At 26.1% G+C, this 22472-nt stretch overlaps 1 protein-coding gene across 6 annotated transcripts in view; it reads left to right on the top strand.

Annotated features, from left to right (window-relative positions):
* LOC132921388 (5-hydroxytryptamine receptor 1-like) overlaps positions 1-22472 on the top strand; it is a 213156-nt gene that overhangs the window by 148594 nt on the left and 42090 nt on the right. For all 6 annotated transcript variants that reach the window (XM_060984393.1, XM_060984390.1, XM_060984391.1 and 3 more), the window contains one exon: positions 1779-2288. In XM_060984393.1, the coding sequence (XP_060840376.1) occupies positions 1779-2288 (510 nt within the window). The remainder of the gene's footprint in view (positions 1-1778; positions 2289-22472) is intronic.

Here is a 22472-nt window from a genome sequence, read left to right as displayed (position 1 = left end):
TAATAAAAGTAAACATTTTGTCATTTTAATAGTATGTTATTTGCGTTTAATACTCGTGTATTCTTTACAGTTCGAATAATATATTATACAAGGAAGCACATTTTTATTAGATACAATTCCAAAACTCGTTACAATAAATCACTTGCTTATTGATTCATATTATGCACACAGTTCTACGACACATACGTTACAAAAAATATATATCAAGGAATACAATGGACAAAGTAAAATTATATCCGACATTTTAATATTATAAATTAACAATAGAATCTTTTTAACTCTGATTTACAGTAGTTGCTGTTGCCTGTTAAAGTGTGTACTGTGTATTTTATTATAATTTTACTGTTTTCTAAAAAAATATAAAATCAACCAAATTAAACAAACCTAAAATGTATCTATTTTTTTTTTTAATTTTAACTTTTGAAACTTATTAAATATCGGTTGAAATCGTGATCGTGTTATATTCATCAATGCGATTTATTTTAGAAAATTCATACAAATAATACAAGCTATATTGTTTTTTTAACATATAATCGAATTAAAGTATTATGACTATTTAATAACACCTACCTCAAAGTTTAACAAAATTATATTTAATTCTCGTCTAACATCTAAAATTATATACAATCATATGCATAGCACTTGAAATAATTAAATAAAATAACGCGTAAAGCCTTACAAATGTCCAATACAATTTAATTTTAATAAGTTACATGTTAAAAAAATGTCACACATTTCTATTTTTACTTATACATTTAAAAATGTACAAGTTATTAATCAAAATTGAATCTGATTCAAATATTTAATGACTATAAATAAAGTCTTATTTTTTTAAAAAATATTAGTGTTTTTATAAAACATAATAAGTAGTTTATAATTTAGTGTAACTTGTTGTAGGTCAGGGTTTTTTTTTAAATTGTTATCAGAACTCTATTTCACTCGTCTAATAATTATGAAGTTATAATATAACTAATTAATCACATGTTTGATATATGATATGTATATAACATAGTACTCCGGAAATATTCTGATTTTAATTTTTTATATATAAAATGAAAAATGCACGTAAAAAGATGTTTTATTGAAATAACGATTAAGATGAAAATAGCAGAAAATATACTTTCAAAGATTAGATTTTTTTTTTATTATGAGTGCATATACTGAAATAGATTATTCTGTGCACCACGCCAACACTATATATTCGATACAACATATTATCTATGTATGATATTATCATCTTCGTAATAGACTAACGAACAACACCGTGATATTATATACATCCACCCACCACCCACCCACCCATCATAATAATAATATGTGCAATTAATCCGTTGGTCGGTTTATGTGTCTCGTTCGTGCCACTTAACAGTTGTACGATTAATTTCGCGAACGGTTTCGTGCAATTCGTCGATTTGTAAATGCGATATCTAAATTCGTGCCATCGCTTTAGCACATCGCCAGCTGAGCCGGCGTAATATTTACGCTTGGTAATTTTTACCCTCCCCCTTCAGTATCCTATCATAGGATATTTTAACGGCCGACAAAATATTCTAATAAATATATTCATAGTAGGGGAGGGGGTAAACATTATCGAGGGTAATAGAACCCAAGGTGCAAAACCAGGTCGCGTGTCCGTAAACACGTCGAATAACTAAACGAAATAAACATAATAATAACATAATATCGTCGTCGTCGTCGTTGTCGTCGTCGTCGTTATCGATGCGTACGACGACGGTGGCGCACTGTAACGATGTCAACGAATGCGTGTGGTCCCACAGGTGTCGTTCGACGTGCTGTCGTGCACCGCGTCCATATTGAACCTGTGCATGATCAGCGTGGACCGGTACTACGCCATCACCAAGCCGCTCGAGTACGGCGTGAAGCGGACGCCCCGCCGGATGTTGGTGTGCGTGTCGCTGGTGTGGCTGGGCGCGGCGTGCATTAGCCTGCCGCCGGTGCTCATACTGGGCAACGAGCACTCGACCGTGGACGGGGTGCCGCACTGCACCGTGTGCCAGAACTTCGGTTACCAGATATACGCGACATTGGGCTCGTTCTACATACCGCTGACCGTCATGATCACCGTGTACTACAAGATCTTTCGGGCCGCCCGCAAGATCGTGCTGGAGGAGCGGCGGGCACAGAGCCACCTGGAGAACAGCCACTGTTACCTGGAGATCAGCGTCAAGAACGGCGTTGGCCCGGTCGAGTCGAAAATCGCCGCCGCCGCGCCGGAACGCGGCCAACACGATCACCGGGCCAGCAGCAGCGCCAGCACTGTGACCACGGTAAGTGTCCGGACCGGACCATAAATAAACAACCATAATAATATTATACAGGTACCGTCGTCTTAAATGTCGTTTATTACTAACGTTGCTGTTGTTGTGGTTGTTGTGATGACCCGAGTGTTTCGCGAAAAGAATAATTTCAAAACGTCTGTTTCACTTTTCCATCATCTGTAGTGCTACGTCCATTAACACCGCAGTCGGTATCGTATTTACGCCGCGGAGATATATAATATATAATTTTCAGCCGTTTTATCGTGAAAACATGTACACATCGAGCAATATATGTTATCATTTTGAAGTCGTTTGGGGTTTTAAAATATTATAAAACGAAAATAAAAGACTATTCGGGATGTATAATATAATATTATATCTCTCCCTTGGCTTATATTTATATGATTATGGTCGTGTTTTTTTTTTTATTTATCACTTTATCCGTAGGTAATAAAATGCCGGTACGTTTGGCATCGACAACATTATAGTCACATCTCCTACTCGACGAAATCCTAAATACGCCACTGGCCACCGTTATTCATCAACATTTCTACAAAACTATTGAATGTGTTCAGCACACTGTCCACGTGTCGTACCTCTCTCCTGTTTATGCCGACGATAATTCTGTATTATCGCGGTATCTCATCTGTAACAGAAAGGTTATAAATACACGCACATTACCATCGTGTTCTATCGCCGAATATTGAAGTTTGAATTTTTCGTACGTGTTTACGTGTTTTCCTTATCTTTTGTTAATTTAAATGTTCAGTCGTTTTATTGTAAAAGCATATACACATTGAGGAAAATACAAAAATTTTGAAGCAGTTTAAAGTTTTAAAACAGAACGAAAATAAAAAAAAACTATTCAGACTTTATGTGTCTAGACCATCGACATTTGTTTTGTTCAATGTCCTACTCCCGCCGTTCTCCCTTCATCAGTCGACTCTAAAAGCTTGTAACAGTATGGAAAATCTTTTTATTACAATTTCCATTTAAACTTGAAACTGATTAGTATATTATATTCCTTATAGTTTTAAAGTCGTAGAAAAATACTTGCGCAGCTTTACTTATAACTATAAAGCTAACATACAGTCTTTGATTTTAAATAAAAACTTCAATACCTATAACATTAAATTTACTACTATTGTACTATAATATATTATACCTATTACACACGTGTAACCATTCAGACATAATCATATTTAATAGATTATTCTCGATGGAAATTTTATATTTACTACTTTAATGTACCATTATAGCATTGTACTTTTTCTAAACAATAAAAATCTATAAATATAAAAAGTCATGAATATTTCACCATTATGGATGTGTTAAATTTAAATTCAATGATGCTTTCAAAAGTCGGTTATGAGTGAAGATCGTCTATTGTCTATAGGTTCAAAAAATTATAATTTATTTATCTTTGTGCAATTCGTCTTCAATTTTCTAGTCTTCTACGATTAATATTTAAAAATGTTTTTTTTTATTATTATTAATATTATTTAATAGTAATTAAGTTCATTTAGTTCATTAAACATTTAAACGTAATGTTTTTTCCACTATTTCAAACATTATTTTTAAATCATATCATCTGTATTTTCAATTATTACTAAATACGTATCATCAACAGGTTGATTAGGTAACCGTATCATATAATATACTGTATGTATATTTATCTTTAAACTAATACTAAATTACATAATTAATTTAAAATCATTCAAGTTTCAACAATGAAAATAGCGAAATACCGCAGACTATAATGAGAATAATTAAAATCTATTACTTATTATTATATTATTAACCACAACTCAGCTATGTAATATAACAAGACTATGATATTACGAACTTATTACAAGTACCTATTATATTCTTATCTTATATATATAAATAAATATTTTTAAATTAATCAATTTCATTAGAATAGTTTAAGTATTTAAAAAATTTCCAATATTTCCATGGTATAATTTATGTTCCCATGGTGATTTGATTTTTTTTTTTTATATATACAAATTTGTTTTAAAGGTAAAATATGTATTTATACTGTGTTCACACACATTATTATCACAGATGACTGCAAGTCAAAATAATCTACGTTATACGAGAAACATTCAGGTATTTTCCGCCGAGACAACTTTGAATGTATTATAATATAAACGACGTTTTTCAATCGTGTGTTTACACAACAAGAATATTTTCTCGGCATTTCCGAGATGTAAACACAAATAAATACATATTTTTTGTCCTCTTTCAAACGACAAACATATAGGTGACAGCGGTGGTGTCCTTTGTAAACTAACTGCGCGAGTGTTCTAGCGAATAAAACATAAAAAATATTATTAGAGTTGATATATTTTTTCTTCTTATTCCCATTATCCTCAACTGCAGTAGTTCGCCATACTTTATACATACACACACAATTCTCAAAGTTACATGCACGCACACCGATATATAAATATTGTATACTTGAAAATAACATAATACCATTGAGCACTGTCATTTCTTCCGTGAACGTTGTAATAATGTATCGACCAACAGCAGCAGTTACAATATATAAAACCAAAATGTAATATCCAAAACGATTAGATGTCCTCCTATCTATAACTATATCACCGTATTTGAAATTAGATTCTGATTCTTTCGGTCAAAACAAAAAATTACTATACACTGGACACGTAACCAGCAAGTGTGTATTAGGTAGGTATAGGCATAGAAATCCGTTATAATTTTCCAATGTTTATTTTGTATTTTATTCGGTTATCGATCTGGACGGACGCGTCGTGGGCAAAGAATGAATGTGTTTAGGTCGTTGTGACGTTGTTGTTGTGGTTGTGGTTGCCGTTGCGGTTGTGGTTGTTATTGTTGTTGCACGCGAAGAGCCTCAATGAATACAGCTATTGACAGCCCTTAAAATTGATGAATGTTTCTTATGGCAGAAATCCCTCACCCCTGACCGACCCATCCTCACTCCCGTGCACCACCCGCAAAAGCGTTTTTTCCCACCTTACCGCTGTTAAAACATCGGCGTGTACGACAGCGGCATAAAAGTCCTTCAACCCACAATATGGTTTTCGTGCGCCAAATAAGCTTCCCGACGTCCGCCTTCGATAGTCAACACTCAGCACTACGGGTTTAAAAATTAAACTCACAGTACGTTTTCTGTTTACTCTCACTGAAAAATTTCTCACATTCGTTCTTAATGCCATTACGATATTTTTGCCATGAACTAAAATGTATTAGTTCGATGTATGCAACCAATCGAAATTCAACACTCATGTTTCTGTAATACATTTTTCTACTCAAATGATAATTTATTATACTACGCATGCCACATGAGATTTATAAAATTCCTCTCGAAACCAAATGTAAGATGAACAAGTGTCCATTAAAGTATGATAATATAATATAATAGTTAACTTGTCAAATTATTCATGGAATTTATAATGTAAATCTATATTAGACTATATAACATACATCAAAATGATTAATAAAGTACTTGTCATACAACAAAAACTTAAATTAAATTTTAATCTTGAAAGATACTAGTTGTTTACCGCAGCTTCAATATTCATGTTTATATAAATATTTTATGAAAAAGCAACATCCTGAAAACCTATTTTATCTTGGTAAAAGTGAACAGTTATAATAATTAGGTTAAGATTATTTGACTTATATTATTAACTAATCATATTTTTTTTCTTTTATCGAAATTATCGGTAAAACGTTTTTAACATCATTAATGTCACTGTCTGCAATGCCTATTAACCTGATTTATTTTATTAAATGTTCTGAAAATATATAGATGCAAAATTAAATAAAGACAACACTAAAAATGTTGAATTTATTAAAAACTACTAATCCAGTTTAATACTTAGGTATACAATAAATAATTTTTGGATAATACATTATTTTTAAATGATTTTAAATTTAAAATTGTTCACAAGGAACCTTAATACTATACGAAAAATAAACAGTATAATATAATAATTAATATATTATGGAATATACTAAAACAATAATTTTACTGAATTAATACAAACAGGTTGTAAATTGTTTAATATGATATTTTAATTTGATCGTATGTGCTTTGCTTCCAATATTTTAATCAGCTATTTCTATTCATATCAAAAATGTATCATTGTTTTCAACAAAATACTTAAATAACAATTAACTATTTTTCAATAAAATTAATTATGCATTATCTAGGTATCTAATAATTTGAACTATTTTAACGCTTACTATCCCATAATAAGAACATTTATCAAAAACACACACAATATATATATATATATATATAGTAGATATGTTTGATACTGCGAATGTTCACAATTGGTGAATGCTGATAGTCACCTGATGAATGTTTACATACACCTAATAAATTAGTAAATGTTGAAAAATTAGAATAATATAGACATTTACTAGTAGATGTTGACATTGGATTTCGGTCAATGTTGACATACACATCACGGTGTTGGTTAATGTTGACATAGGTACGTATATTTTGTACATATTATTATAGTGCTATAGTTGAATTTGTCTCATATTATAAAATAGAAACAACATATTAATTAAATCAATGAATAATTATTATTATGATTATTTTGCTATACAAATAATTATTATTTTTAAAAAATAACGAGGAAAATTATTTGAATTATTACAACATGACAAACTATAAATTATAGTATGGCAGCATTACGTGGATACAAAATTTAGCGATACAAATTGTTCCGCAGCATAATAAAACAACTAGATCTTATAGTTATAGTATAAGATACTGTGTTATAATAATCGTGACTATTCCGTTATTCCTAAATTAGAATAAATACTATAGGCATTACCGAAATTCACCAATATCATTATATAAATGTAGAAATTTACTAGTGACTGTTAATTAACAGCACACACTTAATCAATATGCCAAAATTCACCAATGACTTTGGTGTAGGACGACATTAATCGGTGACTATCAGCATTCACCAATCACCAATTGCGGACATTCACAGTAATAGATACATCACACACCACTGTATTGAAAACTGAATAATTTTAAAAATAGGATTGTACAAATGATTATCATTCACGATCGCTGAAAAATAATAGCTCAATTAAGTCAACATGTACTATGATAAATAATTTAATATGCGTTGTGTGTCGTTAGCATCATCAGCGTAAGTCGTAAAAATACAATTTTTATTGATGAGTTCTGCGCATGGTAACGTGTTTAAAGATGTCTATTTTCTCCTTTCTTGCATTTTATAAAAATCTGTCTGTATATTATATGTATATATACAGACAGTTAGATTTTTATAGGGTATTTATAATATATACGTATATATATATGTATGTGTATTTGCGTTTTGTATGTTTATCCCACACGGCCAACGATTACATTTTATGACAGATATTTATCGGTGCCGAGGAGCACAATAATAGCAATATTATTATGATTATAACAACGATGGCGAATGGCGATGGAAATGAAATGGCGTAGGTCCATTTTATTGTCAGTGACGGTGGCGTCTGATAAATACAGACCATTTGACTCATCCCGAAATAGGAAATTTTATTTACCTGAGCGTAAAATGGCCATTTCGTCAGATTTCCAACCCTTAGGTTCCCATTCTCCATTTTTGGCATAAAACGTTATTACTATATGCGAAAATAACTTGTGTGCCCTCCCGTGGTGGTAAAATATAACGACGTATAGCTACTATAGTTATTGCCTTTGTGCCAGGCGTACGCGCTCAAAAATAAAAACCTTTTTTACAATCTTTTGATTTTTTTACCCTTACTGAACTTGACAGTATACTTTCTGGTTTATGCTAAAACCCCTTAGTAAGAATACATTTACGGAAATTTAAAAATTACTCACTAGTATGCCTTATTTTTTTTATAAAGTCTTAAGTAACATCTTTACTGACCGGATAAAATTCATTGCAATGATGCAGTATGCACACGTAACCCCTACTCTACGATACCAGGAAATATAAGGTTTTTAAAGTGTTCTTTCAATTGTATATGAGTATCTACAATTCATCAGTTACCCACAATTTATAATGATGGTATAAAGAACCATACGCATCGATCACAATCAGGTTTTATGAGTGTAACCTATATTATATTGCCATTATGTCATAATGTTGTTTGAAACATATATTTTTACTTTAAAAAATTAATTTTGTTTCATTGGGTTTAAGTGCATATGAAATGATATAATGGTTGTATATCAGGCGTGTCCAACCTACGGCCCGTGGAAAGCATTCCAACGAGACCGTGGAAATACCGTAAAATTAAAAAATGTATAGGTTATATAAATATTAAAAAATAAATAATTTAAAAAAGTTAATTTATTAAATCATTAAGAATTACAAAATACGAGAATCTTACAATAATTTTTAATTCAAATATTATTAATATATATTATCATTTCAATATTATGGAATATTTAATAGAAATAAATTAGTCTGATATATTTTTTGAAAATACGAACTAGCAGTTTCTAATGACGAAATAAAAGTGTGAACTTGCGTAGAAATATCCAGTGCCATAAACCCAAACGATAATTTAATGATACAAAGTACAAACTCAAATAAAAGTCATAAATTCTATAACTGAATAAAGATAGTATTTTATTTATAGTATTTATAAAAATGAACAAAAAAAAAACCATGAAGTATATACGGCCTGCAGTGTAAATATAAATTTCGAATGTGGCCCGCAAGTTGAAAAAGGTTTGGCACATCTGTTGTAGATCATATGTAGGACAGGTCTATGTATCATACACTTGTACATTTGGTTTGCAATAGTTCCCACTCTTGTCTCTATATGTAATAATGATGGACGAGTATTTTTAGATTTTACTTACATATAATACAAATCCTGTGGATAATAAATAATGATTCTAAAATAAATTTTACTACAGAATATATTTTTACCTATTATGAATTTAATTAATTAAATTTAGAATTATTACTGTTTAACGATTTATAATGATTAATGACTATACCTATTATTATTACCTATAATATTTATTATATATTGAGTTATGGAGTTTCAATATTATATCGAAAACTAATATATATTATTATGTACAATGTATATATAAATAAATAAATAAATCTCAAGTAGTTGATTGATGGTAAATATACAAACCTTCGTTGGATGATAAATATTTCCGTAAACCAATATAATAAAAATCTCTAGAAATATAATACATAGATACGGTAAAAGTTACCTTTAAATACATATGTTGTATTTAGGGAATCAAGATAACGTAAACCTAATATTTCACACTAGTATTATTTTTCTGTATATTTACATCTATAACTTAAACGTTATGGGTTTTATTTTTTTCAGGCAGATAATTAAAATCAAATATCTAATCAATTGTTCTCATACCAAATATGTAAGCTAATACTTTTTAGATGAGAAATCTTAAATAACATTATGCAAATTACAATAAACAAAATATAATAGGTATATAGGTATGTGAAATCCAAGACTGCATATTTTAAGTTAAGGAAATGTCGTATAAATTGGTTAATAATTATAATAGGTAGCTAGCAACTTCCATTAGAATGTATAGTAAAATGGTTAGGTATTTATTATGTACTTATATCTAACAAATAGTAAAATATGCATTAGAAAAAAATAGTGTGATAATTAATTCATCAGGTAAAATATTTTATAAATACATTGTTCAACTAATACAAAATTATATAACTTAGTACAAGTTATAAATTTAAGTTCCTTTTAAATTATTATTAGCTTAATAATAATATCTTAATAATATTAACTTATTGTATGTATACTGTTTAAAATATAATTTCAGCAAAATATTTAACCGTTTATAAAATAAATTTAAAAATTATAAAAAAAAGTAAAACTGTATCTAATTAAACTATCATCGGTCTTTGACAATGCATTATGTACTTTTTCCTGCAGGCTGCAAGTACCGATAAGTTCCGTTCGAAAAATTCAATTGAACATCACTGAAAACAAAAACAATACTGTCTACCTAACCATTCAGTAGAAATTGAAAAAGCTTTTAAGATGTTAAATAACGAAGTTTTCGGTGTGCTTTATAGATTGCGATAAATATAAGATGTGATGCTGATGTAAAAATAAAATACCTCTCAAGATTCCGTCAATAATTTTTGAAACATTGTTCAAAAAATATTTCACATCTCATGTACACCAACAGGCCACATTTATTACAAAAATATTGAATAAAATAAATTGTTATATGTTTAATATTTATATTATATCAGTAGGTTATATTTTATATTGGTAATTCATATTTGTATAGGTAATCTATTCAATATAAATAATGACATAGGAATCAATGTGACAGAATCAAAACTGTTTTAACCTGATTATTACTTTCAGTTTAGACATATTTTATGGAGTAGCTTATTATAAATAAAAAAAAGTAAAAACATCTTATTAAAACTATATTAAGTGATTTGAGAACAGATTTTAATTTATTGTAAAGTCGATCTCAAATAGAGAAACAAATCTGTTGTATGAATTTTTCATTTCATTAGATCAATTGGCATGTTGGAATTATAAAATATATTAATAATAGTGTGGTTATAATATAATATATAAATATTGTTATTATATACCTACCTAAAAAATATAAACTATTACAAAAATAGCTCATGCAATAAAGAAAATCATAATTTAAGAAAACTAAAAATAAAGTAAATGGTTTTATCCTATTTTTTAATTACATATAATAATATATTTCGATTTTAACATTTCATTTTGGAGCACTTTGGACAATAAAATATAAAAAGTTATATACTAACTTTAAGTTTAGTTCAAAAATTATATTATTAATCTTATTTATTTTACAAATAATAATAAAACAAAATATATAGATTACTTTATAAAATAAAATGTAATTTATATTTCTTTGAAAATTTATATTATCCATCTCTTTTCAAGTTTTATACATTATGTAAGGTTACTTTTATAAACAATAATTATTGATGAATAGCTAAATTATGAATCAGATACACGAGTTAAATTTATTACGCGTATATTTTAAATTAAGAAAATAAGACTAGTACGTTAAATTTAATTTAAAAACCAGTCGTCGAATGATAAAATCAGAATACCTGATTTCAAAAAAAACAAAAAAAAAAATTAGTATTAAACACTTCAGGTATTAATTAAATTTAAAAGAACTATTAATATAATCATTTTAAAATAAATTGTCTATAAATTTAATATGTAATAAAATTACTTTGAATGCTCATTTTATAAGAAATCATTTATCATGAATTTTTTTATATGCAAAAATGTATCTTGTATAAATATCGGCTAGTAGAAAATATTTTCATATACTTTCATTACCTATTATTGTTTCTGATTACTCTATATTGCGGTGCTTAAATGGAATATCAGTATATTTTAAAACAATATGGTAGGTAATTTTTTATTTAATTAAACTGTATAAAATGTATTTATAATTATTAATTTTAATTGTCACACACATATTTCGAACCATTTTCCAAATAGGTTATAAATCAAGTTGAATACAAGTTTTAACTCACTTATTTAAGTATATTACAATGTGATAAATTTTATTAATAAAATTAGGTAGGTATATATTCTAGTATTTAAGTCTTAAATGTGAAAATATTAAGATTAATTAGATATTGTGGTACCTAATGAAACTTTCTCTATCTAATTAATTCACAAATTAGGTTCGTATAAACTTCGAATTAGTTTATTTTGAATTCAAATTAATCAGAAATAGCTTACGTCTGGATTTAGAACCACACGTTACCTCGAATACAGTGAACCACGCTGCCAATTTCGTTATATTAATGAATTTAGTGTTTTAACCATGTACCTATAAATTATAATATAAGACCAATAATTCATTTTAAATTATGATATATATACATAATATTTGAATTGTTCTAAATTAGAGACAAATGTGTAATAATATTTCGCGGTTAAAGAATACATTTTATAATTGAAAAGGTTTTATTTTTGTGAAGCTTTATGTATACATATAATTATAATGTATAGATTCTGTAAACTAGTCAGAAATTATAGTAGGAATTAATAAATCATCACAGTGTGCACGTTGTTTAGGTATTAGATCTAGTCTAATCCTTTTATGATTGATTTTAATTCATTAGCAGCTTAAATATATGGATGTATTACAAGATTAACAAGAATCATTGCATTTGAACTAAATCGAATATTTGACATGCACACTATTGATATTTTAATTTGTTTAAATTTCGGTTACAATAACAATTAACAAATAAAAAGGCTTTTACAATTGTAATACTTTTTTATGTTGAACTAATAACTCTGAACAATGAATCTTTAAAATTAGAAATATAATACTACTATTATACATAGATAATGAAATGTATAAGACAAATTATACATAAAAACATTATTCAATAGTTATTCAATATATTATTATTAGTCGATAATTTTAATGAGCAATTATTTATGAATTTATAAATGAAGTAATATATAATGTATAATTATATTTTATTATTTATTTTTAAGGCTTATAAAGTTTTAAATACTTTTTTGAATTATTATTATTATACTCAAATGTTGATAAATTAAAATTGAGTATTTATTTAATCAGCATTCAGTTTATAGGTACTGTATACTCGTGAAAGCAAATTATATATATGAATTTATGATATATTATATACAAGGTATATAATAGGATGTTTCTAATTAGTATTACGAACATGATGGAGATTAGATACACACCCGCGGTTCATATCTAATCCCTTTCCACAATTTTTGCAACAAGATATTTGGAACATGCAATTTAATTATAAATATATATTTACCTACATAGTAACAACATCACGAAATCTATATTATCTGTACACATATTTGATATTATTACCATATTTCGTATAAAGTATACGTTGACCATAAACAATCAGATTAAGAGCGCTTTGATTTATGTTGCTAGTATAAATATTAATGGAATTATCCAATTTGGTAACGAATATAGTAGGAACCTAGTAGAATGGTATATTTTGCGGATTAAGTTGGGACATATCACACTGACATCACTATAAGAATATATTTAAATAATTATTAATGGTTTTGCTGTTCATAGTGGTTATTTTATTATGTAAAATATGATACTCAAATTACACGTTTCGTGTTATAAATAAATAAAATAGGGAGAAAACATATACAATATTTACCGATAATATATATATATATATATATAGTGTCCCGCAAGGATTTACCTATTACACTATATCTCCTGAAATAATCGAGATATCATAATTCTGTTTTATATATATAATATACTTAAGACTAGTGATGTAAATTTTCATGAAAATTTTATAATTTATCATATTAATTTCTTATCAAATAAATCTTTTAATATTATATAGTTATAGTTATAACTTGTAATTATATTATTATTCATATATTCATAGTTATATTTTAAACTATGTACTTTTATTACCATTTATACCCATTAATAAATGTGCATTTTTTCTTTTATTAAAAATGTATTTTTACTTCAGTGTAAATGTTGAGTGTATAATTATTGTGCTACAAATTACAATTATTGATCTTTTTTTGTAATTTATTGGTTGAGTTTGAGTCACTTCCACAATTTTAACTAAATTATAAATGTTTCTATTATAAGTGCTTTGTTTGACTCTGACATTATACTTGTTACAATGTAAAAAAAATAAAATAGAAATTTTATAAAGTATTTGAATATATTTAAATTTGAAAATAATAAAATATAGAAACAATTGTAAATCTAACAGTATTTTGTTAGTTAATACTTGGTAGTAAGTGGTAACAACTTGTTACTATGTAAGTACAAATTAAATGCTTATATTATAAATTTAAGACTTGCAGAGAGTATTTCATATTTTAATTTCATTTAATGTTTTGGTAAAAAAGTTAAGAAAAATAATTTTTATTTGATTTTTTCTAAAAAAAAAAATCAAAGATAACCATATTATATAGTTTATTTTTCTGAGAATTTTGACGTTTCAACATTTTATTTTCATTAACATCGTAATTTTTAATATTTTTTCTAGTTTCGAGAAAAATTGTGAATTTTTAATACCATATTATTATAAGTGTCAGTATTATCAAATATGTGATCCACGGTCTCGTGCCCGTATAATAATACAAATATATTCTCAAAACTAAAAAGAGTATTTAAAATTACGATTCTAATAATGACAATAAATTCTACAAAATGGCTATCTTCAAAATTATTTTTTTAATAATTTAATGAAAACATAAAACTAAATTAAAATATGATATACTTGCAGTCCGTATCACTGTGAGTTTTAAGAATAAACATAATTATGATATCTCCATTATTTCAAGAGATATTGCAATGGGTAAATCCTCACGAGACATCCTGTATATTTAAATAAATAGTTTATTATTTTTAAGTGTTATAACTTTTGATATTATTAAACATAAGTAAATAATAGAGATAGTCTAATTTTATTAAAAATAAATCACTCTACATATATGTTTATTGGGTACAATGTGTAGATAATTAAATTAAACTTAAACAATAATCAAAACAGCGAAAGATAAACTAAAACAACTATTATAACAATTAATGACATTGGATCTATACGTTAATTTTTCATTTTACTTCTTTTATATACAACAAACAAAGGTTAATTAAGAATAATCGATATTTTCAATAGAAACAAATCAATTACGTTTGTGAGCTTCCGTCTTGTATGTTGGACGGGGCGTCATGAATCGTTTTTATAAAAATTGCTCAATGGAGTATAAAGTCGGGATGAAATTCCAAAAGCTTTTGACGACCGATGATTAATTGATTGACATGGAGGGTAGGCCACAACGGGATAAATAATAATACTATTTTGTTCCGGTATAGATATTTATATTTTATAACAGTATAATGTATACACGATACCATGTACAATATATATACACACGAGCCTTATTCGAATATTTAATAATTTGTTATGCCTTTTTATTACTTATACAGTCGAATTCTACTCTTTCACCCGTTAAAACATACTACAAATTGTGTTATAATTTATCGTTTCAAAAGCCAAAATATTTTAGTATAGTTTCATATATTACATATTTTACATGGCTTCATAAAACTTGTTTATCGTGCATACATAGGTATAATATTTATTGAACGTTTGGTTTTTAAGTTAATTTACATAAATTACAGAAATCATATTATAACCTTTAAACATTATTATATTTTAAAGTTTTGCACTACCCAAAATGAGTCTTCTAGACCAACAGTATCAATTCCCGTTAGTCACGACTTTCATTGTCATAATTATGATTTACGAATTCCATTGTTCTTTTGATACAAATAATATTTTTAGTATAATTTCTTAGTTGTCTCAATGTACATGCATTATAATACAATCAACAATTAATTATTAAAATTTTGTATAAAGTATTATTTTACATATTTTATCTACTATACACTATTTTACATTGTTATAAAGAACTTTTCAGTTATTACTGTATCATGTAAATTTGAAAATTTGAATGTTTTGAATATTATGATTAGACAATGGCATTATTATACCACCAATAATAAACAGTAAATAATATTCCATGAATTAGGTACAATAATGTAGAGATAGGTATACAGGTATATAGAAATAATCGTGGAAATGTACATTATCGTAGTATATAATATTATAATATATTTCTTTAATTATTTACTATGTTATAATATTTATATATATAATTACTAACATAAACTATTATAGTCGATAAAGTATTTAGTCGAACTAAAATTCAATTTTCTCAGGCAGTCATGCATCAGAATACAATTTAAAATTTTAATGGTTAAATATGGAAACATAGTAGACTTCTTAAACGAAAATAATAACTATAATGAAATAATAACGTATAAAATAATAATTCGTTTTTATTTTATTCAATGCAAGTTTTTTGTTTTAATTTATAATTAAAGTAACATATTTTGTTAGCCAGGATTATATTTTGAGAAGGGGTCCTAATACATTTTGAATACAATTTTATTTGTATTTTTGTACATGATTGATTTACAAAATCTTTTATTTTTAATAACTGTAATAGAATGGTATCTAATTATTTTGAACTAATGTCTAATAGCCGTAATAGGTATACAGGATCACACTGCTGACTATAATATAACACTATAAAATTATTTTTCTGTTTTGTTGTTTTTTGTCCATTGCATCTAATAACACTCATCTATTGAGTAGACAATTCTCAATGTACGGACGAAAAAGCAAGTACATTATGTGCATTACCAGTTTTATTACGAAGTAATGTTTTTAAGTGTTAAAAAGGAACGATCTATTGCTATTGTAAAAACTGGTGGAGTTATTTAAATTTTCAACAAAAAATTTATGTTTAAGTAAAAATTCCCATTACATACATCCAAAATATCAATCATTGCAGTAGCGTATCATATTTTTATGTTATAAATACAATTATGCAATTTTTATTTTTACAGTTTAGTTGACCCAAACATGATCACTGTCATTTTTCTTTAATCATGAATTTATTCAAATTTAAATTTTTTTTTTTAGTTTTTAAATGTATATATAAATACCATATTTTCAAATTTATTTTTTGATTTTTTTTTGTACCACGTAAGGAGTGTTTTTTGGAGATACTTACTTCTAATTTTTAAATTAAATCTCCCTTAATTTTTTTAACATTTAACTTTTCTGAAAATATTGACGAATCAACATAAAAATTCGTACGTACATTCAACACATTTTTAAGTTATTTATTTATTTATTTATTATAACTTTGTGTAATTATTATAGCAGTATAATAATTAATAAATCCAATATTAAAACTTATATTTTATATTTTTGTAAAATCAGTTTTAAGGTGTAAGGACTGTCGTCCGTAGTTTAAATATTTAATAACTCGTTCGAATATTTAATTAAGTAAATTGACATTTTCAAAATGTGTCCACTAAATAGTTTACAGTAATACAAGAGGGGAGAATTATTTTTTGAGAAGTTTATATCGTCACAGAATACTATTTGAGTAACATAGTTAAAGCATTTCAAGGGATTGAGATATATGGTATTTAAGTATATATTTAAAAATTCTGAAAATCAGTATTTGATTCATTTTTAAAGGAAAGTGTGGAGATGGTCATGTTTGATGAACTATCCTGTATATTATATATTTCCTTTGCTCATTTGATCATTGCTGTCCTTTTTTTCATATTGTCATCATATTGATTTCTTCTTGGTGCCATATGGGAGAGCTATATACACGTTTATTGTACTAAAGTCTGTAATATAATGTATCATATATTTTTTTATGCTCCACCCTACGTGTGTAGGTTAATTTATCTGCAAGAAGGAAGCGTAAAGTATCATAAAATCGTTGACGTTAATATTTTATGATCGTCTGCAATTTTTCCTGGCCCCGTCGTTTGGTGTAGTAATTATTGAAATTTAACACAAATATTCAGCCAATATGAAACAATATTCAGATATGCAATTTTTAAAAGAACATTTTTTTTTAAAAGGACGTATTGAAAAGCTGTTATAATATATAGAATATATTATTATTTATACATCGCTAGTACCAGTAGTAACTTAAATGAATACTTAAAATCAACTATGCATGTTTTAAGACTTAAATACGAAGAAAAACTTCAACACATTATATATATATATATATATATATAATGTTCAGACGACAACACATGTCTATATTAAAATATTCATAAACGTTTTCGATGACAAAGATGACATATATAATATTAATATAAAGATACAAGTACTCGTATCAGTATAATAATATGGAAATTATTATGTGTAAAAAAAACACTTTAAAAGACTTTTCAGCACTTAAATTAAATGCAATCAAATCATATTATAAGTTATTTGCGTTATCTCATAAATAATTTTGATTTTATTTAGAAACTGCATTATAAGTACAGCTGATAATATCTATTATTTTACTTTCGTTATTCTTATTCATTGAAACGGCTTTGTCAGTCTTTGTATTTTGTATTTTACTTATTTTATTTCATGCTATATAAATCTTGTTTTAAAGTTAATATCATTTTATATTTTGTCTTATATTTATGTTAAGCCTTACTCATAGTATATTCTAATTGTGCTGTTTCCTAACACAATTTAAAATAATAATCATTCTTTGTCAATGTTATATCACTTGGAAGATGTAGCGTGCGTCTAGCACATAATTTAAATTTAAATTTAATTTATTTAAGGTATGGATATGTTATTGATATTATACAATTTCAACAAAAATAAATTTTCAATGTTTTGTTGATAAATTAAATACATTTATTATACTGAGTGTGTGAGTGATGTTAACAAGATAAATCACTTAATACATTTCTAATTATAAGTCTGTGTTAGAGCATCCAAGCTTATATCACTTTAAAGCTTGACAAATATACCACCAGCTTACGAATATGCTTTCATTGGTCTTGAGTTTTACAAATCTGAATTCTATGAATGTACAAAAATAATTGATCCAATATTATTTTAGATTCTGAGTAGAGCGAGGAATGTATTGGTATTACTATTATATGTTTATTTATGTGTATATTATCACATTTGTTATATCCGTCATTATAATTCGGAGAACGAATTAAAAGTGGTTATAGATATACAATTTGATTTAGGTGGTAATTTGAGGGTGTAAAAAGAGAAATTTCCATGATATCGTTTTTTTATTACTAGGAAAAACTAATAAAAATCAGTGAGAATACAGGAATATTTATGCTCACCAGTTTTTTTGACAAAATATGTTTTGTTTTTTTATTGTAATTCTTAAATAAATAACCATAGACTTTAAAGTTTAAATCAACATCGAATAACATTTTTTGACATGATATTACTCCAAAAATATTTCGTCTATTTTTAAGCAATTTGTAACAATTTAACATTTTTTTTTTTACTTATAATGGTTATTTTCTCTGTCAAAAGTCTTGAAAAACAAATGACAAGCTCCCGTATAAGTGTTTTACAAAATTATAATATACAAAAACGCATATTTACAATTATAATTTTTTTTCTTTTTAACTGTTTGTACTCACCAATGGTGCGCAACCTTTTTTGATCCAAGACCCCCAAAACTATTTATTTTGATAATACGACCTCCCTCCCCTTCCTACCAATATTATGTAAGTGTATAATTTATATTAGTCATAGTATATAACTTTTTCATTTGGTGTAAAATTATTGGCGACCCTCTAAATAGATTTCGGGGTTGCGCACTACTAGTATACACTACACCACCGTATACTATTTTACAATACACCGGAAGTTGGAAATTACTTACATTTATATACATATATGCCAGGTTTTTGAAAAATATTTGTTAAGTCTAACAAACTAAGAAATACTAGTATTATATATAAATATAATACAAATAACATAAAATATCCTATATAACAAATTTGTATAATTTATTGTATCCACCCTTCGTTCTGAATTGTTTATTTCTTTTATAATGATTTCAAAGATTACAATGGTTGTCAAATTTAATATCCATTATACATTTCAGTACGTCATAATTATAGTCTTTTTTTTAATAATAACATTAAATTGTATTTATCACGGAAAAAATATTTAAATTTTATAACATTTACCTATCTTTGTTTAAAATTGAGATACAAGCTATTTCATAATGTAAAATTTATTTATATAGTGATTTTATAAAGGCATATAATATGTTAAAACTCAATTTACACCGATATTATTAATTCCATATAATAAAACATAGTATGATTTATCGTTTATTGTATTGATATAATTTTGTAAATTTTATAATATTATTTTATACCTATTTACATTTTACCACGTATGGGTAGAATCGTAAAAAGCATTGAAACATTTGGAAAATACAAACTAATTTTATTTCAAACGAGATAAATGATATGAAATAAATAATTAATAGATTTATATATTATACTGTACAATTTGTATTGTAAAGGTTATAAAAAACTTAATGTCCTTATCAGTTATTACAGACTGCTGAATACAAAGATCATGTATTTAATTTGAAATATGGGACTACTAAGGCAATAAACACATATTATCGTAAAATATAAACAAAAATACTTTAACATTTTGTCAGAATTAGATATTTAAATTATTAAAAATAACGATTTAAGTTATTCATAAATACTATTCATAGGAACTCGAAACTTTTACGTACCTATAACGTATATTTTTATACTTTATTTAACACAATGACATTTTGAAATATTTATATTAATTTTAAACTATTGTTTATGTATAACACAAACCTATTCATACCATTCTACGGTAAGTTGGTATTTATTCAAAAATTAATAAAATTAATAAAAATAACATATTATACAATTATATAATAATTAATATTAAATAAGTTTGGCTACAATTATTTCAACTTACTATATTAAAAATTAAAATATAAATTAGTAATTACTATAATAAAATAGCAGTGTAAATATATAATAAAATGAACTTAATAATATAGGCTGACAGACTCTCCTTTCAGAATCAGTTTCCATTTGCAATGCTTTATCGTTGAATTAAATTTTAATAGAATATTCATTACTATGACCAACTCAATGTCGAGATAGACTCGACATCTACTGTAAAACAGAGTGGCTACTTAATGCCTACCTTTTAAATTTTAATTATTAGTATACATTTTTAATATAGATGGGCATTGACAATAAGTTCGGAGTCCTTGGATTAATATTATTTAAATTACTACAATTGTTTTTTTTTGTTGTTTAATATCATATTTTGTCTAAATTTTATTTTAAAATATCTATAAAAAAAAAGTGTATGATATATATTTTTGATATTTTCAGGTTTCTGTAAGAGTAATATGTGAGGATCTTTTTTTCAAATTGTCAACCTTAGATAGTATAATAAAGATATTATACATTTTTAATCACAAAATTATTGTTCAACAAATTTCGTTATTTTGACTATTTTTTTTTCTATAATTTTTACTTCATTATTTTTTTTAATTTGTGAATGAACAGTAAATGAAAAACTTATTAAAACCTTGAATTATATTTATACATCTTTTTACCGAAAAAAAAATAGAAATAATCTAAAAACTTAAAATACCTAAAAATAACTCAAAAATATTACAATTATATGAAATTATAATATACAGTTTTAATATAAATAGGTATTTAGTCAAAATTTTAAGTTTCTACGGTGTTTCATATTGTTGATGCTCATGTACATCAATAACTCATTGCCAATCCGGGTTTGAGAAAAATTGAGTTTTTTTGTTAATTGGCCTATATAGCCTAAATCAAAAGTATGCGGTTTTTAGGTACGAATAATTACAATTTCCCCCAATTGAAAAAATTCTATGTATTAATTTTGAATTGGGAACAATCGTTTTTTTCTGAATATCATGACCACTTTATTGTTATATACACTTTACTCTGCGACACGCTATTACACCGTACCACCGTACAGACAGTAAAAGCGCTCCGAATAAATTATTTGGCTATTAAAGCTGAGAGATTATATTAGTATTGCTGTAATGCTATTACTTCCAAGTTGACATTTTCACGACAACGGAAACAAATACCAAGATACTTTCGAACCAAGCTTTGGTAATTTATAAACAGTTTTATTCTAAGTGGTTGAATAGAATTATATGAAACTCACAAAACATAAAATTTTGAACTAATTTTATATATTTCAATCCAAATTCTTACGAAACCAATTTACAGAGGTAAATGTATTGCATACCCAATAAATCATATCCCATTGCTAATTCTAACATCTAAATTCCTTCCAAGTGAAATATAATTCTCGACATTCGACGTATCTATATAATAAAATACACTGTGATCTAAATCGCATCTCAACGTTCTTGTTAGGTATATTAATTATAATTTTTAAATGTTAATACATTTATTTTTATTGTAAATCGCGAGAATTGACTGATTACCAACTCATAATACCGCGCCGGTTAATTATTTAAATTTATTAGTCATTCCACACATTTTTCGATCCATTGTTATTATTATTAATTTATTTTTCAGTAATATTATCTACAATTTTATTCTTTAAAAAAAAATATATAATAAAATTGCTCGCTGTATTTTTTAGGTAGCTTTTTTAATAGTTGAATATATTTCTGAATAATTTAAATGCGTAAAAATCAAATAGT

The sequence above is a fragment of the Rhopalosiphum padi genome, chromosome 2 (assembly GCF_020882245.1).
Source record: "Rhopalosiphum padi isolate XX-2018 chromosome 2, ASM2088224v1, whole genome shotgun sequence".
In the NCBI taxonomy this organism is placed as follows: domain Eukaryota; kingdom Metazoa; phylum Arthropoda; class Insecta; order Hemiptera; family Aphididae; genus Rhopalosiphum; species Rhopalosiphum padi.
Note: the sequence above shows the minus strand (reverse complement) of the source record. Positions and strands in the feature narration are given on the sequence as shown.